The sequence below is a fragment of the Salmo salar genome, chromosome 21 (genome assembly GCF_965601325.2).
Source record: "Salmo salar chromosome 21, fSalSal1, whole genome shotgun sequence".
Taxonomy (NCBI): Eukaryota; Metazoa; Chordata; class Actinopteri; order Salmoniformes; family Salmonidae; genus Salmo; species Salmo salar.
In genome coordinates this window covers 52,209,365-52,225,667 of record NC_138311.1, presented here as the reverse complement: position 1 = coordinate 52,225,667, position 16,303 = coordinate 52,209,365, and the positions used below count along the sequence as shown (strand labels likewise).

Genomic DNA, 16,303 nt, shown 5'->3' with positions numbered 1-16,303 from the left:
TTTGCAGAATTGTTTGTTTTACTGTAATATGTGATTTTTCATTGATTGGTTGATACATTTTATGCCACAAAGATAAATATCATGGACTTTTCCAAACTAATCCACTCTACTAGTAATTGGATTTATTGCACCTGTTACTGAGATGGTTGTTCCAGTTTAGATGATTGAGGAAGTATCAGTATTACATCTACTCTACCCTGGCAATCATTCTGAATGAAGGTTGTGGGTAATTAAAGGGTAATAAGGCTGGTGGAACTGTACATAGAGGGTTCTAGAATGAACCCTCCAAAGATTTTAAGCTGAGACATTGAATTGTTTTAAGATGTTCATACTATGGATCAAATCAAATCATCAAATCAAATTTATTTTTATATAGCCCTTCGTACATCAGCTGATATTCTCAAAGTGCTGTACAGAAACCCAGCCTAAAACCCCAAACAGCAAGCAAAGCATGTGAAAGAAGCACGGTGTCTAGGAAAAACTCCCTAGGAAAAACTCCCTAGAAAGGCCAAAAACCTAGGAAGAAACCTAGAGAGGTACCAGGCTATGAGGGGTGGCCAGTCCTCTTCTGGCTGTGCCGGGTGGATATTATAACAGAACATGGTCAAGATGTTAAAATGTTCATAAATGACCAGCATGGTCAAATAATAATAATCATAGTAGTTGTCGAAGGTGCAACAAGCACGTCCGGTGAACAGGTCAGGGTTCCATAGCCGCAGGCAGAACAGTTGAAACTGGAGCAGCAGCACGGCCAGGTGGACTGGGGACAGCAAGGAGTCATCATGCCAGGTAGTCCTGAGGCATGGTCCTAGGGCTCAGGTCCTCCGAGAGAAAGAAAGAAAGAGAGAAAGAAAGAGAGAATTAGAGAGACCATATTTAAATTCACACAGGACACCGGATAAGACAAGAGAAATACTCCAGATGTAACAGACTGACCCTAGCCCCCCGACACATAAACTACTGCAGCATAAATACTGGAGGCTGAGACAGGAGGGATCAGAAGACACTGTGGCCCCATCCGATGATACCCCCGGACAGGGCCAAACAGGCAGGATATAACCCCACCCACTTTGCCAAAGCACAGCCCCCACATCACTAGAGGGATGTCTCCAACCACCAACTTACCGTCCTAAGACAAGGCCGAGTATAGCCCACAACGATCTCCGCCATGGCACAACCCAAGGGGGGGGGCGCCAACCCAGACAGGAAGACCACGTCAGTGACTCAACCCACTCAAGTGACGCACCCCTCCCATGGACGGCATGGAAGAACACCAGTAGGCCAGTGACTCAGCCCCTGTAAAAGGGTTAGAGGCAGAGAATCCCAGTGGAAAGAGGGGAACCGGCAAGGCAGAGACAGCAAGGGCGGTTCGTTGCTCCAGCCTTTCCGTTCACCTTCACACTCCTGGGCCAGACTATACTTAATCATAGGACCTACTGAAGAGATAAGTCTTCAGTAAAGACTTAAAGGTTGAGACTGAGTCTGCGTCTCTCACATTGGTAGGCAGACCATTCCATAAAAATGGAGCTCTATAGGAGAAAGCCCTACCTCCAGCCGTTTGCTTAGAAATTCTAGGGACAATTAGGAGGCCTGCGTCTTGTGACCGTAGCGTACGTGTAGGTATGTACGGCAGGACCAAATCGGAAAGATAGGTAGGAGCAAGCCCATGTAATGCTTTGTAGGTTAGCAGTAAAACCTTGAAATCAGCCCTTGCCTTAACAGGAAGCCAGTGTAGGGAGGCTAGCACTGGAGTAATATGATAAAATGTTTTGGTTCTAGTCAGGATTCTAGCAGCAGTATTTAGCACTAACTGAAGTTTATTTAGTGCTTTATCCGGGTAGCGGGAAAGTAGAGCATTGCAGTAGTCCAGCCTAGAAGTAACAAAAGCATGGATTAATTTTTCTGCGTCATTTTTGGACAGAAAATTTCAGATTTTTGCAATATTACGTAGATGGAAAAAAGCTGTCCTTGAAACAGTCTTGATATGTTCTTCAAAAGAGAGATCATTTAGTTATTTTTTAAATCCATTTTCGAATAAGGCTGTAATGTAACAAAATGTGGAAAAAGTAAAGGGGTCTGAATACTTTCCTAATGCTCTGTATACATGGTAAAACAGATAGTCCAAAAATAAATTAAAAGGAAGTATGTTTTGAATTGTCTGTCCTATATCTATTTGTTGGCACTAAAGTATTTCCATACTTCCCTTAATTTTTTTAAACTGGTACGGGGTTACCTTGAGGCGAGTCTCGTGAGTCTTGTTGGCGTCATACAAAACAACCAGCATGTAGGTGTTTGTGAGAGTCTTAGTTATCGATGGTGGGGTCATATTAGTTTGTAGTCCAATCCGTTCGGATGCTACGGACAGAAGTTTTCCCATCGGCGGTACCAACCTATAGCCTAATGTTAGCTAGCTAACATTGAACCTGGTTGTTTAGCTACCTGCAGATTCATGCAAGGTTCATTGTTTAGCTAGCTTGCTACATGTCTAATCAAAAGGCTCCACTATGCAAGTAACCATTTCAATAGATTGTTTGTGATGTCACTGCGACAACTGTCGATAGACGTAGCTGGTAAATATGCTCTGGTCATCTACTCCGATTTCAGAGCACTCTCGTCTGAGTGTGCCAGAGCTCCAAATAACTGAAGAAAATATGAACGCTCAACACCCGTTGAATACGGCCAGTGACAGTAAACTTTGGCAAAAAAGCATAATTCAGTTGTTACCAGCAGCACAGTTGTAGTCACCAATGCTCTGGACAACATGAAAACAGCCTAACTAGCTATGCTAGGGCGAGTAAAGTGGTCAGTGGGGGTGTTTTCTCATTATGTGTCTGCAAGGAGCTAGGAAGCTAGCCAACGTTAGAGGAGCGCTGTCTACTTCCCGGTGACACCCAGCCATGTGTGTAGGCCTGTCCCCTCTACATCAACTTCAAGGACGTGGGCTGGCAGGTCTACATCATCCCACCGCAGGGCTCCCTGGCCAACTCTGCCACGGAGAATGCCTGTTGCCGCTGAGCGGCACCAACCACGCCATCTCAACCACGCAGACACTTTTTTTGCTGGGTTCTCAGGACTGTTAGGGATAACTTGAAGAAAGTGGGTGGTTGGTGGAGTATATTTAAGGAAAGGTTGATTTGCCATGTTTTGTGCTTAATTTTTTTTCTCCATCACGCATAATAAAACCCTTATTTTCACTGAGTCTCCTGTAATTAAAAGGCATTGGTATTATTCAGACAGCTGGTCTCTTCTCAGTTTGATACAGAAACAGTTTTCACCTAACAGAAAGTTCAGATAGAAAAAGACTTGACAGAACAGACATACTTCTCTTTCATATAGAATGAGTCATATTATCCCTGTCAGTCACAGATTGTGAATTATACTGCCATCCTATGGCCACTGCACATACTGAAAACAATCTCTGCCCACTGGGCACAGACGTCAATTCAATGTCTAGTCATTGTTGGTTCAAAAAGAAACAAAGCTGATATAACAAGTGTGTGCCCATTGGGTGTAAAACTCTGCAGAAAAACTGTTTTTAAACTGGGCTCTTCAATACAGCATTTTGTACTTGTCCCCCCATTTGAACACAGTCATTAGTATTCAGAAAACGTCACTTGTAGTGTATTAAAGGTAATAACCCTTTAAACGTAATGTTCAGTTAAATTATATATTTAGATATTGGTTCCATTACCATGTAAGCGGTGTATAAATTGCTCTAATGAGTGACTGCAATCCACACTTTGGTTTTGATAGTCACTGCCAACAAACAAGAATGTTATCATTTTCAGACAAAACACATTACTTCCTTTAGCACAATATTACAACAGAGTGACTGTTTTGGAATAAAATGTTCAATATATTTCCTTTAACATCCTCTATGTTGTGTGCTTATTGTTCAACCATTGATATGTTCCAGGTCATTTTGAGAACTTAAGGAGCATCAGGTACTGCTGGAATATCTACCAATAGCATGTCCATCTTTTTGTGATAAATTACACTGGTCACTGTTCAAAACATTTATAAAGTATTATGTCCTCACTTTAGATTAGGGACTGCAAAACTACTTTACTCATGATTATTAAATGGTTTAAAAGTTAATTCATTAAAAATCTTATGAATGTTCTGATGAATCATTATTACAGACTATAAAAGTTGTTTATAAATGTGGGAAAAACAAGCTTATTAAAACAAATGTGGGAGCAATGATACTTGAATGATGAATAACCTATTGACTTATCCATTATACATTCTTGTGTTATTAGTGTTATTATAAAGTGTTACCAATCTCTATATTAATTCTGAATCCACATAATCTGAGAGCTGCTCTGGCTTGACCCCTGACCTGGCAGGAGTGATGTAGTGAGAGTAGTGGTAGTGTTCATACCCAGTATGTTGAGGTTGAAGTGTCTGCTATGGTCTCCTGAGCTGATGTGCTTAATAATTTATGCATAGAGTAGTTATTTCTACATTTTAGAATACCTAGCTGACTAACATTTAACAAATGTAGGAGTAATGATTTTTAAATGGTGAGCAAACTGTAAATTCCTCACTCCCCTCCCAGGAGCCTCTCTGCACACACACACACACACACACACACACACACACCACACACATTTATGAAAGCGTGATGTACAGGAAAAAAATGTATGAAATGTATGCATTCACTACTGTGAGTCGCTCTGGATAAGAGCGTCTGCTAAATGACTAAAATGTAAAATGTAAATGTAATGTGTGACAGTATTGGATGTTGCTGTGCCCACCTAGCCTGTCCTTCAGCCTTACTGGTAGTTAGAGATGAGAGAAAATGTACATTTTCTCAACTGATTTTAATGGGGAAAATATAGTGTGGGTTATGTTTTGGTCACTCAAAGGCTATTTTACATGGGAAATAGGATAACTGTGCAGACTAACTGGTTTGGGTGATGTCAGTGCTCAGTGTCGGAACGTAATCCACAACCTCAGGAGACATGACGGCACGCCACATGTCAGCTAGTCAGTGTGTAGGAAAGTTGTCAGTAGGGAAGTTGATGAAATGGCATAAGGTTATGCTGCCCGACAAAGGCAAAACGCAGAAACTAGGAATTTAGTCTGTTGTAATGGCCAAGTATATTATCTGATTAATGTGGTATTCGTTTCCTGACACAGGAACAAGCCAGTTGATCAGAATATATCATGCAGTATCAGAAAGTGCTGTCCGTCTAGACAGAAAACTACTTTGAAGTCAGATTTTGCAGTAAAATAAATTACGTAGTTACTGCGTTTTACCTTTGTAGGGCAGTATGGGGTATGCACTATAGCACATGTAGTCATTCCATTTGAACATTCCATATACTTTTACAAATGTCCACCTGAACTGAATTATGAACCACAGTTCTTCAAGTTGAGGGAGACTTTGTCTCAGTTCAATCATGGATACAAATACTTTTTGTCAGACATCAGAACAACGACAATGTATTCTGACCCAATCATCCCTTAATGTTGTCTTCCTTTTCTGATGTGTTGTTTTCGCTGATTTAAACAAAAAAATAAATGTAATTTCCATTTCATTTATTTGAATCAATCATTTCAATAGCACTTATAAAAGAATCTTTCACAAAAAAATGACAACTGTTTTTAGAATAATTCACTATTAGCCATTTAATCAGGTTAGCACTCCTCAAAAGCTTCAACGGTAGCCCCCACCCAGACCCATGGCACAAGGACCATCTATAATGCTAGTCTAACTACTGTATAGTAACAGCAACCATACCTTGCACAAAATCCTGTGATTGTGAATGTCACCTTTGGGGCATTAATATTTATGACCTAATTCGCTAACACTTTATTATAATGTTCAGTAATAAACCAGTTGTAAGGCATTTGTATATAAAAAAAATAACATGTAAACCTTTTATTTAACTAGGCAAGTCAGATAAGAACAAATTCTTATTTACAATGATGGCCTACTTGTAAAGCCCCTCAAGCCCGGGACGCCACCCTATGGGACTCCCGATCACGGCTGGTTGTGATACAGTCCGGGATCGAACTCAGGTCTGTAGAGACGCCTCTAGCACTGTGATGCATTGCCTTAGAACGCTGAGCCACACAGCTAGGTATTCTCACATGTATAAACAACTTTTAAATTCAGTATTAATGAGTCATTTGATTTTTTATATGTAAACCATTTATTAATCAAATATTTTTGCAGTCCCTAATCTAAAGTGAGAGCTATTTGTACTTTTGAAATCAGGATTGGATGTTTTACGTGACCTGTGTAATTTGTCACAATAAGTAGACATTTAAGGTGTTAAAATGGCCTAGAACAGTCTCCTGAGTGACGCAGTGGTCTAAGGCACTGCATCGCTGTGCTAGCTGTGCCACTAGAGATTCTGGGTTTGAGTTCAGGCTCTTTCGCAGCCGGCCACGACCGGGAGACCCATTAGGGCGGCGCACAATTGGCCCAGCGTCGCCCGGGTTAGGTGAGGGTTTGGCCAGCAGTGATGTCCTTGTCCCGTCACACACTTGCAGCTCCTGTGGCTGGCCGGGCACAGTGCACGCTGACACGTCGCCAGGTGTACAGTGTTTCCTCTGACACATTGATGTGGCTTCTGGGATAAGTGGGCATTGTGTCAAGAAGCAGTGCGGTTGGGTTTCGGAGAACACACGGCTCTCGACCTTCGCCTCTCCCGAGTCCGTACGGGAGTTGCAGCGGTGAGGAAAGACTGTAACTACCAATTAGATACCACGAAAATGTAGTAAAAATATAATTTATATGGACTAGAACATATTAATGGTTGTAACGTATACGCTTGGAGTCAGGAAGCAGGTGCAGAAGGTAAGTTTAATGATGAGATCAAGCAGATTAACAAAACAGGAGAAGCATACTGAACGTGAACAAAACCAATACTGCCTGATGACTGAGGCTACTGATTGCTGTATAAAGGGAGAGTAGTCACTGCGTTGATGAAGTCCAGGTGTGCGTAAAGATGGGGAGCAGTTGTGTAAAATGATGGTTGCCAGGTGTACACAATGTGGGTTGCCAGGACCAGTGGTTAGCAGACCAGCGACGCCGAGCATGGAGGGAGCAGGTGTGACAATTGTAAAAGAATAAGCACACAACACAGGATGTTTAAGGAAATATATATAACATTTAATTCACAAACAGTTGTTTAACAACTATTTTAGAAGACATGAGGAGATGTTGTATTGCAAATATTTAGCCAATGTTGTCAACCTCAAACTAATCATAAAACAGGGAGATGTAACCTACACAAACACACACACACACACACACACACACAAAACAGCTGGTCAGACTAGACAGTTTATATCTAGTGGATTTTTTTCCCTTCATTACTGCTGATATGTGATTGAAATTTAGAGGTATTTTCAGGAAGAAATTATACATGTGTATCCTAACCTTAAAATATTTCCAGTGATTCAGTCTTTTAACCGCAGACTATCTTCAAACTTTGCTTTGTTTGGCTGCACTCTTACTGGGTCTTTAAAGGTAGTAATCATTTAACTGTAATGTTCAGCAAGTTATGTATTTACATATTGGTTTCCTTACCCTGTAAGCAGTCTATTAACTGCTCAAATGAGTGACTGCAATCCACACTTTGGTTTTGGTAGACAGGTCACTGCAAACAAACACGAATGTTTGCATTTTTGGAGTGTGTCTGAAGTTACACATCACACTATTACAATAGTGTGGCTGTTTTGGAATAAAATATTCAAAATATTTATTTTAACATCCTCTGTGTTGTGTGTGTTTATTTTTTAACCATTGATGTTATCTAGATCACCTTAAAGTGCAGCTGAACTCCAAAACCAACTTCTCTGGTTGAAAAAGGTCGATGTTGCATCAATATTAGTCAGAAACATTGATTCTAGTGTATAAATGTTGTACGACGCCGAGCATGGAGGGAGCAGGTGTGACAATTGTAAAAGAATAGCATTATTTTGGTCATATCTTCTGAAACAGAGATTTGTGAGATTTAAGTAAGCTGTTATGTTCCTAGATCACTTGGAAATGCGCATTTGGACAATGCACGCTCGAAAATCAGATATTTATGTTCCTGTTGACAATAAAAAGTCCTCAGAAATGTGCGTGTTCTCCCTTCGGACAATGTGAACATTCTGACCAGAATGGGCGGGTGCAGTGTCCAGATGCGCTCTCATTGGTTGGGAATGGCAGGGCTTTGATTGGTGAGGGATAACTTAGGTAGGCTGAGCAGCCAAACTAACGTGACTTAAGGGAAAATGAAGGGCCTGTGAGGGGAAGTTAGGTAGAGAGGAGTGGAGCAGGACAGCCTTTTTTATAGCGGCCATCAAATATCCTATATAATTATTAACATCCACAAAAAAGGCCTCAAACCTAAATGGTACAGTCTCTAATGGGGGCAAAATTATTTAAAAGGACAAAGTCTCTGAAAAGCCTATTCTTAGCATGTCTAATCCAACCCTGCAGAAAAGTCATGGCTTAGGGGCCGCCCCACGAGGGAGGTATATAAATAAGTCGGAGACAGTCCTAGGCCGCTTCATGGAATGCAATGCGGGTGGGGGATGGCCCTCTAACTCAGCTGGTGCAGGGCAGCTGGTCCCCATCCTTAGAAGCTGAGTGCAATGCCAGAGGTTGGACACAGCTGAAGCTGGTGGCTCGCCGACTGCGGCGGACGAATTTGGCATGCCGGCCACAACTGTTATTGGCAACTCACTGGCTGCGGCTGGTGACTCTTTCACCACTGCTGAAAGTGCTAACTCCCATGTTGGAGCTTGTGGGGACCCCTGGGGGAGGATCATCAGGGATCTGGAGGCAGCTAGAGACATCAGGCCCCACTGGTCAGGGAATGGTGGTTCCCCGATGTCAGGGAGCTGAGGGCCTAGCAGGGCAGGGGACTTGGAACCCACTACTAAACCTGAGGACTGCAAGTCAGGTATAGTGGGAGGCCGCAAAACTAGCGAAGCAGGGAACGTATAGCCTAGTGCTAGTATAAGTGACTGGGTGCAGGCTGAGGGCTGTGAACTGTCTAACTGCACACCTAGAGGAGCAGATAACTCCGGGTCTAGCAGGACGGGAGACCCAGGGCCTAGAACTAGGGCGGGTGGTTTGGCATGTAGCACTGAGGGAGCTGACTGCTTGCCGACGGAGAGTGGAGGCTGCCGAACAACTGAGGGCAGATGCTGCATACCTAGTGGGGCAGAGAACCTATAGCATTGCAGAGCAGTGGACTGAGGGCCGACTAGAGCTGGAGACAGGGAGAACGACTCTGAACCTGACAGGGAGAACGACTCTGAACCTGACAGCGAAACTGACGCTGTACTTGGAGAATTGTAGAGCGCTGGCCCTAACAGAGCAACTGGTACCTTTGAACCTAGCGGGGCAAGAGCCTGATGACCCACCTGGGCTAGGGACTGAGGGACGACTAATGCTGGAGACAACAGACCTAGTGTAGCTTGAGACCAACGACCTAGTTTAGATGGAGACCAATGACCTACTGTAGCGGGAGACGAATGACCTAGTGTAGCTGGACAGCAATGACCTAGTGTAGCTGGACACCAATGACCTAGAGTAGCTGGACCCCAATGACCTAGTGTAGCTGGAGACCAATGACCTAGTTCAGCTGGAGAACAATGACCTAGTTTATTTGGAGATCAATGACCTAGTGCAGCTGGAAACCAATGATCTAGTGCTAGGGACTGAGGGCTGACGATGGTTGAGGACTAAGAACCTAGCACAAGTAACGTGTGGCTTAGCAGGGCAGTTGGCTCTAAGCATGGTGGGATAAGTAGCTACTGGATGACCATGTCTGGAGACCGCAAGCCTATTACAACAAACTTGGGGCCTTGTAAGGCAAGAGGCTCTAACCCTGGTGGGATAAACAACTGCCTAACAACTAAGGTAGAGGTCTGCAATCTGGGCAGGGCAGGAGACTGCAGACCTGCAGACGGAGAAGCTAACTTATGGTCTAGCATGGCAGACGGATCAAGATTAGGGACTCAGCCTCGAACTCAGGCCCTGTGTATAGCTAACTGACCCTCTCTGCCCATTCATAGCCATTTACCCGTTGTTGTTGTCCTAGCTATTTACTTGTTGTTGTCTCACCCATTGTTGACTTAACTCTCCCAATCAACACCTGTGATTACTTTATGCCTTTCTCTAATGTCAATATGCCTTGTGTACTGTTGTTTAGGGCAGCTCGCATTGTTTTATTTTACTGCAGAGCCCCTAGTCCTGCTCAATATGCCTCAGATAGCCCCCTTGTCCCACCCCCCACAAATGCGGAGACTGCACCTAGCTTAACTGGCGCCTCCTGAGATGCAACCTCTCTCATCGTCGCTCAATGCCTAGGTTTACCCCCACTGTACTCGCACCCTACCATACCCTTGTCTGTACACTATGCCCTGAATCTATCCTACCACATCCAGAAATCTGCTGCTTTTATTGTCTGTTCCCAAAACACTAGACAACCAGTTCTTATAGCCTTTAGCTGTACCCTCATCCTACTCCTCCTCTGTTCCTCTTGTGATGTAGAGGTTAACCCAGGCCCTGTGTGTCCCCAGGCACTCTCATTTGTTGACTTCTGCAACTGTAAAAGCCTTGGTTCATCAGAAGCCTCCTCACTAAGTTTGCTTTATTCACTGCTTTAGCACACTCGCCAACCCTGATGTCCTAGCCGTGTCTGAATCCTGGCTTAGGAAGGCCACCAAAAATTCTGAAATTTCCATCCACAATTACAACATTTTCCGTCAAGACAGAACTGCTAAAGGGGGTGGAATTGCAATCTACTGCAGCGATAGCCTGCAGAGTTCTGTCATACTATCCAGGTCTATGCCCAAACAGTTCGAGCTTCTACTTTTAAAGATCCATCTCTCCAGAAATAAGTCCCTCACTGTTGCTGCTTGTTATAGACCCTCCTCAGCTCCCAGCTGTGCCCTGGACATCATATGTGAATTGATTGCCCCCCATCTATTGTCAAATTCATACTGCTAGGTGACCTAAATTGGTATATGCTTAACACCCCGGCCGTCCTACAATCTAAACTAGATGCCGTGAATCTCACACAAATTATCAATGATACTACCAGGTACAACCCAAAATCTGTAAACATGGGCACCCTCATAGATATCACCCTGACCAACTTGCCCTTTTAATACACCTCTGCTGTTTCAACCAGGATCTCAGCGATCACTTCCTCATTGCCTGAGTCCGTTATGGGTCCGTGGTCAAACGACCACCCCTCATCACTGTCAAACGCTCCATAAAACGGAGTCAGGAACCGATACACATAGTCAGTTATGAAAGCAAAGGCTAGCTTTTTCAAACAGAAATTTGCATCCTGCAGCACTAATTCCAAAAGTTTCAGGACACAGTAAAGTCCATGGAGAATAAGAGCACCTCCTCCCAGCTGCCCACTGCACTGAGACTAGGAAACACTGTCACCACTGATAAATCCACTATAATCAAGAATTTCAATGAGCATTTCTCTACAGCTGACCATTCTTTCCACCTGGCTACCCCTACCCCGGTCAACAGCGCTGCACCCCCCCGCACCCCCCCCCCCCCCCCACCCCCCGCTTCTCCTTCACCAAAATCCAGACAGCTGATGTTTTGAAAGAGCTGCAAACTCAGGATACCAAAAAACAAGCTGGGATAGACAATCTGGACCCTCTCTTCCTAAAACTAGTCGCCGCCATTGTTGCAACCCCTATTACTAGTCTGTTCAACCTCTCTTTCGTATCATCTGAGATTCCTAAAGATTGGAAAGCAGCCACGGTCATCGCCCTCTTCAAAGGGGGAGACACTCTTGACCCAAACTTTTACAGAACTATTTCCATCCTGCCCTGCCTTTCTAAAGTCTTTGAAATCCAAGTGAACAAACAGATCACCGACCATTTCGAATCCCACTTTACCTTCTCCGCTATTAAGTTGTATTAATATACAACTGAGCAAGAGGACAAGTACATTAGAGTGTCTAGTTTGAGAAACAGATGCCTCACAAATCATCAACTGGCAGCTTCATTAAATAATATCCGCAAAACACAAGTCTCAACGTCAACAATTAAGAGGCGACTCCGAGATGCTGGGCTTCTAGGCAGAGTTGCAAAGAAAAAGCCATATCTCAGACTGGCCAATAAAAATAAAACATTAAGATGGGCAAAAGAACACAGAAACTGGACAGAGGAACTTTCCAGCTACAATAGTCATTTACAACATTAACAATGACTACACTGTATTTCTGATCAATTTTATGTCATTTTCATGGACAAAAAAATATGTTTTTCTTTCAAAAACAAGTACATTTCTGAGTTTCCCCAAACTTTTGAACGGTAGTATATACATATATATAGGACAAAACACACATCACGACAAGAGAGACAACACAACGCCCCATAAAGAGAGACCTAAGAAAACAACATAGCATGGCAGCAACACATGACAACACAGCATGGTAGCAACACAACATGACAACAACATGGTAGAAACACAACATGGCAGTAGCACAACATTGTAGCAGCGCAAAACATGGTACAAATATTATTGGGCACAGACAACAGCACAAAGGGCAAGAAGGTAGAGACAACAAAATATCACGCAAAGCAGCCACAACTGTCAGTAAGAGTGTCCATGATTGAGTCATTGAATGAAGAGATTAAGATAAAACTGTTCAGTTTGAATGTTTTTTGCAGCTCGTTCCAGTCGCTAGCTGCAGCGAACTGAAAAGACAAGCGACCCAGGGATGTGTGTGCTTTGGGGACAACTGGGGGCATCCTGTCCGGCTGTGTCACCACCTGGTACAGCAACTGCACCGCCCACAACCACAGGGCACTCCAGAGGGTGGTACGGTCTGCCCAATGCATCACCGGGGCACACTGCCTGCCCTCCAGGACACCTACAGTACCCGATGTCACAGGAAGGCCAAAAAGATCATCAAGGATATCAACCATCCGAGCTACGGCCTTTTCACCCCGCTATCATCCAGAAGGCGAGGTCAGTGCAGGTGCATCAAAGCTTGGACCGAGAGACTGACAAAAACTTCCATCTCAGGACCATCAGACTGTTTAATAGCCATCACTAGCCGGCTACCACCCGGTTACTCAATCCTGCACCTTAGAGGATACTGCCGTATGTACATAGACATGGAATTACTTGTCACTTTAAATGGAACACATGTCACATTAATACTGTTAATATACTATTTTACACATGTCATATGTACATACTGTATTCTACTGTATTTTTTGTCAATACAACTCAGACATTGCTTTTCCTAATATTTATATATTTCTTTATTCCCTTCATTTACTTTTGATTTGTGTGTATTGTTGTGAATTGTTAGATACTACTGCACTGTCGGAGCTAGGAACAAAGATTTTCACTAAACCCGCAAAAACATCTGCTAAATATGTGTATGTGACCAATAACATTTGATTTTGATTTGATTTTGTAGTGTATAATTCAGATCAGATGGACATTTTAATGTCTATGGAATGTTCCTATGGAATGAGACAATTTTGATTGCATTTGCTATAAGCGTGTACACCATGAACTTATACTATCTCATCAAATTCCCTACTGTCAACTTTCCTACACAGTTGCCAGCTGACGTGTCGTGCCGTCATGTGTCCTGAGGTTGTGGATTATGTTCCAAACTAAGCACTGACATCACCCAAACCAGTTAGTCTGCACAGTTATCCTATTTCCCATGTAAAATAGCCTTTGATGGACCAAAACATCACCCATACTATATTTTCCCCATTAAAATGCTTAGTTGAGTAAATGTAACATATCTCTCATCTCTAACTATCAGTAAGGTTGAATGACAGGCTAGGTGGGCACAGCAACATCCAATCCTTTCATACATTACATCATGTTTTCACAAATGATTTGTTTAACCAACCGTTTGTTAATTTCTGTGCTCACTTGTGTATGTTTTGTTGGTGGTGGTGTGTGTGCGTGTGCGTGTGCGTGTGTGTGTGTGTGTGTGTGTGTGCGTGTGTGTGTGCAGAGAGACGCTGGGGAGGAGAGTATCTGTTTGCCACTTAAGGATAAATAGAGAGGCAGAGCTCAGAGTTTGTCAGAAGGCGGACCTGACAGGATCACACACAGGACCAAGCAGGCGCAGGACCTCAGCATTTTGACCCTTTATTACAAATGGAGGAAAACAAAGATGTTCAATACTGTTTTCAAGACAGAAACTCTTCTTGCAGAAAGGCTTTGCTATCGACATCTATCTACATAACACTGTACATCTTCTTCTCATTGATTTCAGCAGTTACAGTATTTTTGAACATACTGGTGATCATCTCCATCTCTCACTTCAAGCAGCTCCACACTACAACCAACCTGCTCATCCTCTCTCTGGCTGTGTCAGATCTCCTGGTGGGACTGATTGTGATACCAGTAACGACTGTAGCAATAATGGAACCATGCTGGGTTTTTGGAGGATATTTCTGTGTGTTTCATATCTACATAGATTTTTTATGTACTTCTTTATCTCTGGGCAATTTGGTCTTGATATCTATTGACCGCTATGTTGCTGTGTGTGATCCCTTATTATACAACTCTAAAATAACAATGAGAAGAATTATGTGTTGTATATCCATTACCTGGTGTTGTTGTATCATATACCGTGCTGCTATTATAAACAACTTTGTAAATGTACAGGTACCCAGTAGGTGTTTGACAGAATGTTTTATTTTTGAAGGAATAACCTGGGGTAATGTCATTGACGTTGTATTTACAATGGTTGTCCCGTGCTCTGTTATTATAACACTTTATTTGAAAATCTTTGTGGTGGCCAGATCACAGGCCAGAAAGGTATTTTCAAAAGAGGCTGCCAGTGTGTCTGGTGTTAAAACTCTACAGGCTAATAAGTCTGAGAGAAAAGCAGCAAAAACTCTTTCTATTGTTGTTTTCACCTATTTCATTTGTTGGATTCCATTTCTACTTTCTTCTTTCTTTCATTTGTCTTTTTTTAGCGACAATTTATCATTTATCATTGGTTTTCTGCCACTGATTAATTCTTTTATCAATCCAATCATTTATGCATTCTTTTATCCATGGTTCAAGGTGACAGCTAAACATATTTTAACTCTGATCTTAAGGCGTTCATAGTTCCTTTGTTTTCATTCCCCAGTTTGAGAAACAGGTTAAATATGGTTTTGTAATAACATTGTTGTAATTTCTCCTTTCATGTAACAATACACTGACATGACTAATCTCAGTGTTGTCATCATAGATATATGTGGTTTTTATACAGAATAATTCGTCTGAATTGGAATGGAATGACTTGGAGAAGGCAACAGAAGGATTAAGCTTGTGTTATAAAAAGCAATGAAGACATTTTGAGTTGTATATTCCAAATACCAAAGTCTGTAGTTGTTCCATGTTATTTAATGATAAATAGTATGTAAGTATTCTAAAAGTACATTTTTAGGACATCATGAGTATTATGTATGTTTAACAACATCACCATCTAGTGGCTCAATTGGTACACAATGCCTTCAACAAGTAGGCAAATTGAAATGTGCAATATGCATCATATCAGATAACATCCAAGGAAAAAATAATGGTGTATTGTGTAAGTAGTTGATGGTCAAAATTAAGAATATGCAAATATGGTTAACACTTTATAATGTTCGGTAATAAACTATTTGTAAGGAATTTACAGTTTGCTTACCATTTTTGAATCATTACTCCCACATTTGTTAAACGTTAGTCAGCTCGGTATTCTCAAATGTATAAATAACTACTATATGCATTAATGATTAAGCACAACAGTGCAGGAAATCACAGTAGACACTTCAACCTCAACATACTGGTTATGAACACTACCACTACTCTCACTACATCACTGCTGCCAGGTCAGGGGGAGCAGCTCTCTCAGATGCTGTGGAGTCAGAATGAATATAGAGATTGGTAACACTTTATAATAACACTTTGTAATAAAGAATGTATAATGGATTAGTAAATAGTTTATTCACCATTCATGTGTCATTACTCCCACATTTGTATTAGTAAGCTAGTAATTCACACATCTCTAAACAACTTGTATAGTCTACAATAATTATTCATAAGATCATTCATATGTTTATTAAATATCTTTATAAATAATTTAATAATCATTAGTAAAGTATTTTTGCAGTCCCTAATCTAAAGTGAGGACTATTCATACTTTCTTAATACTTTATAAATGTTTTGAACAGTGACCAGTGTAATGTCTCACAAGAAGATGGACATGCTATTGGTAGACATTCCAGCAGTACCTGATGCTCCTTAAGTTCTCAAAATGAACTAGAACATTTCAATGGTTAAACAATA

At 42.0% G+C, this 16,303-nt stretch overlaps 1 protein-coding gene and 1 long non-coding RNA gene across 2 annotated transcripts in view; one reads left to right on the top strand and one right to left on the bottom strand.

The window, feature by feature from the left end:
• Positions 1-346: 346 nt before the first annotated feature.
• The window catches only part of LOC145862598 (uncharacterized), a 49,254-nt gene continuing 33,297 nt past the window's right edge, over positions 347-16,303 (bottom strand). The window contains exon 2 of the long non-coding RNA XR_014382090.1: positions 347-822. This is a non-coding gene — a long non-coding RNA (uncharacterized LOC145862598). The remainder of the gene's footprint in view (positions 823-16,303) is intronic.
• Positions 14,076-15,646, top strand: LOC123729575 (trace amine-associated receptor 13c-like). The gene has a single exon (XM_045704821.2). It carries the CDS (start codon positions 14,135-14,137, stop codon positions 15,095-15,097), a length of 963 nt encoding a protein of 320 aa, XP_045560777.2. The 5' UTR covers positions 14,076-14,134; the 3' UTR covers positions 15,098-15,646.

What these genes read in the sequence shown, in the direction of transcription:
- LOC123729575 (XM_045704821.2), top strand. Translation starts at nt 14,135, where the DNA reads ATGGAGGAAAACAAAGATGTTCAATACTGTTTTCAAGACAGAAACTCT.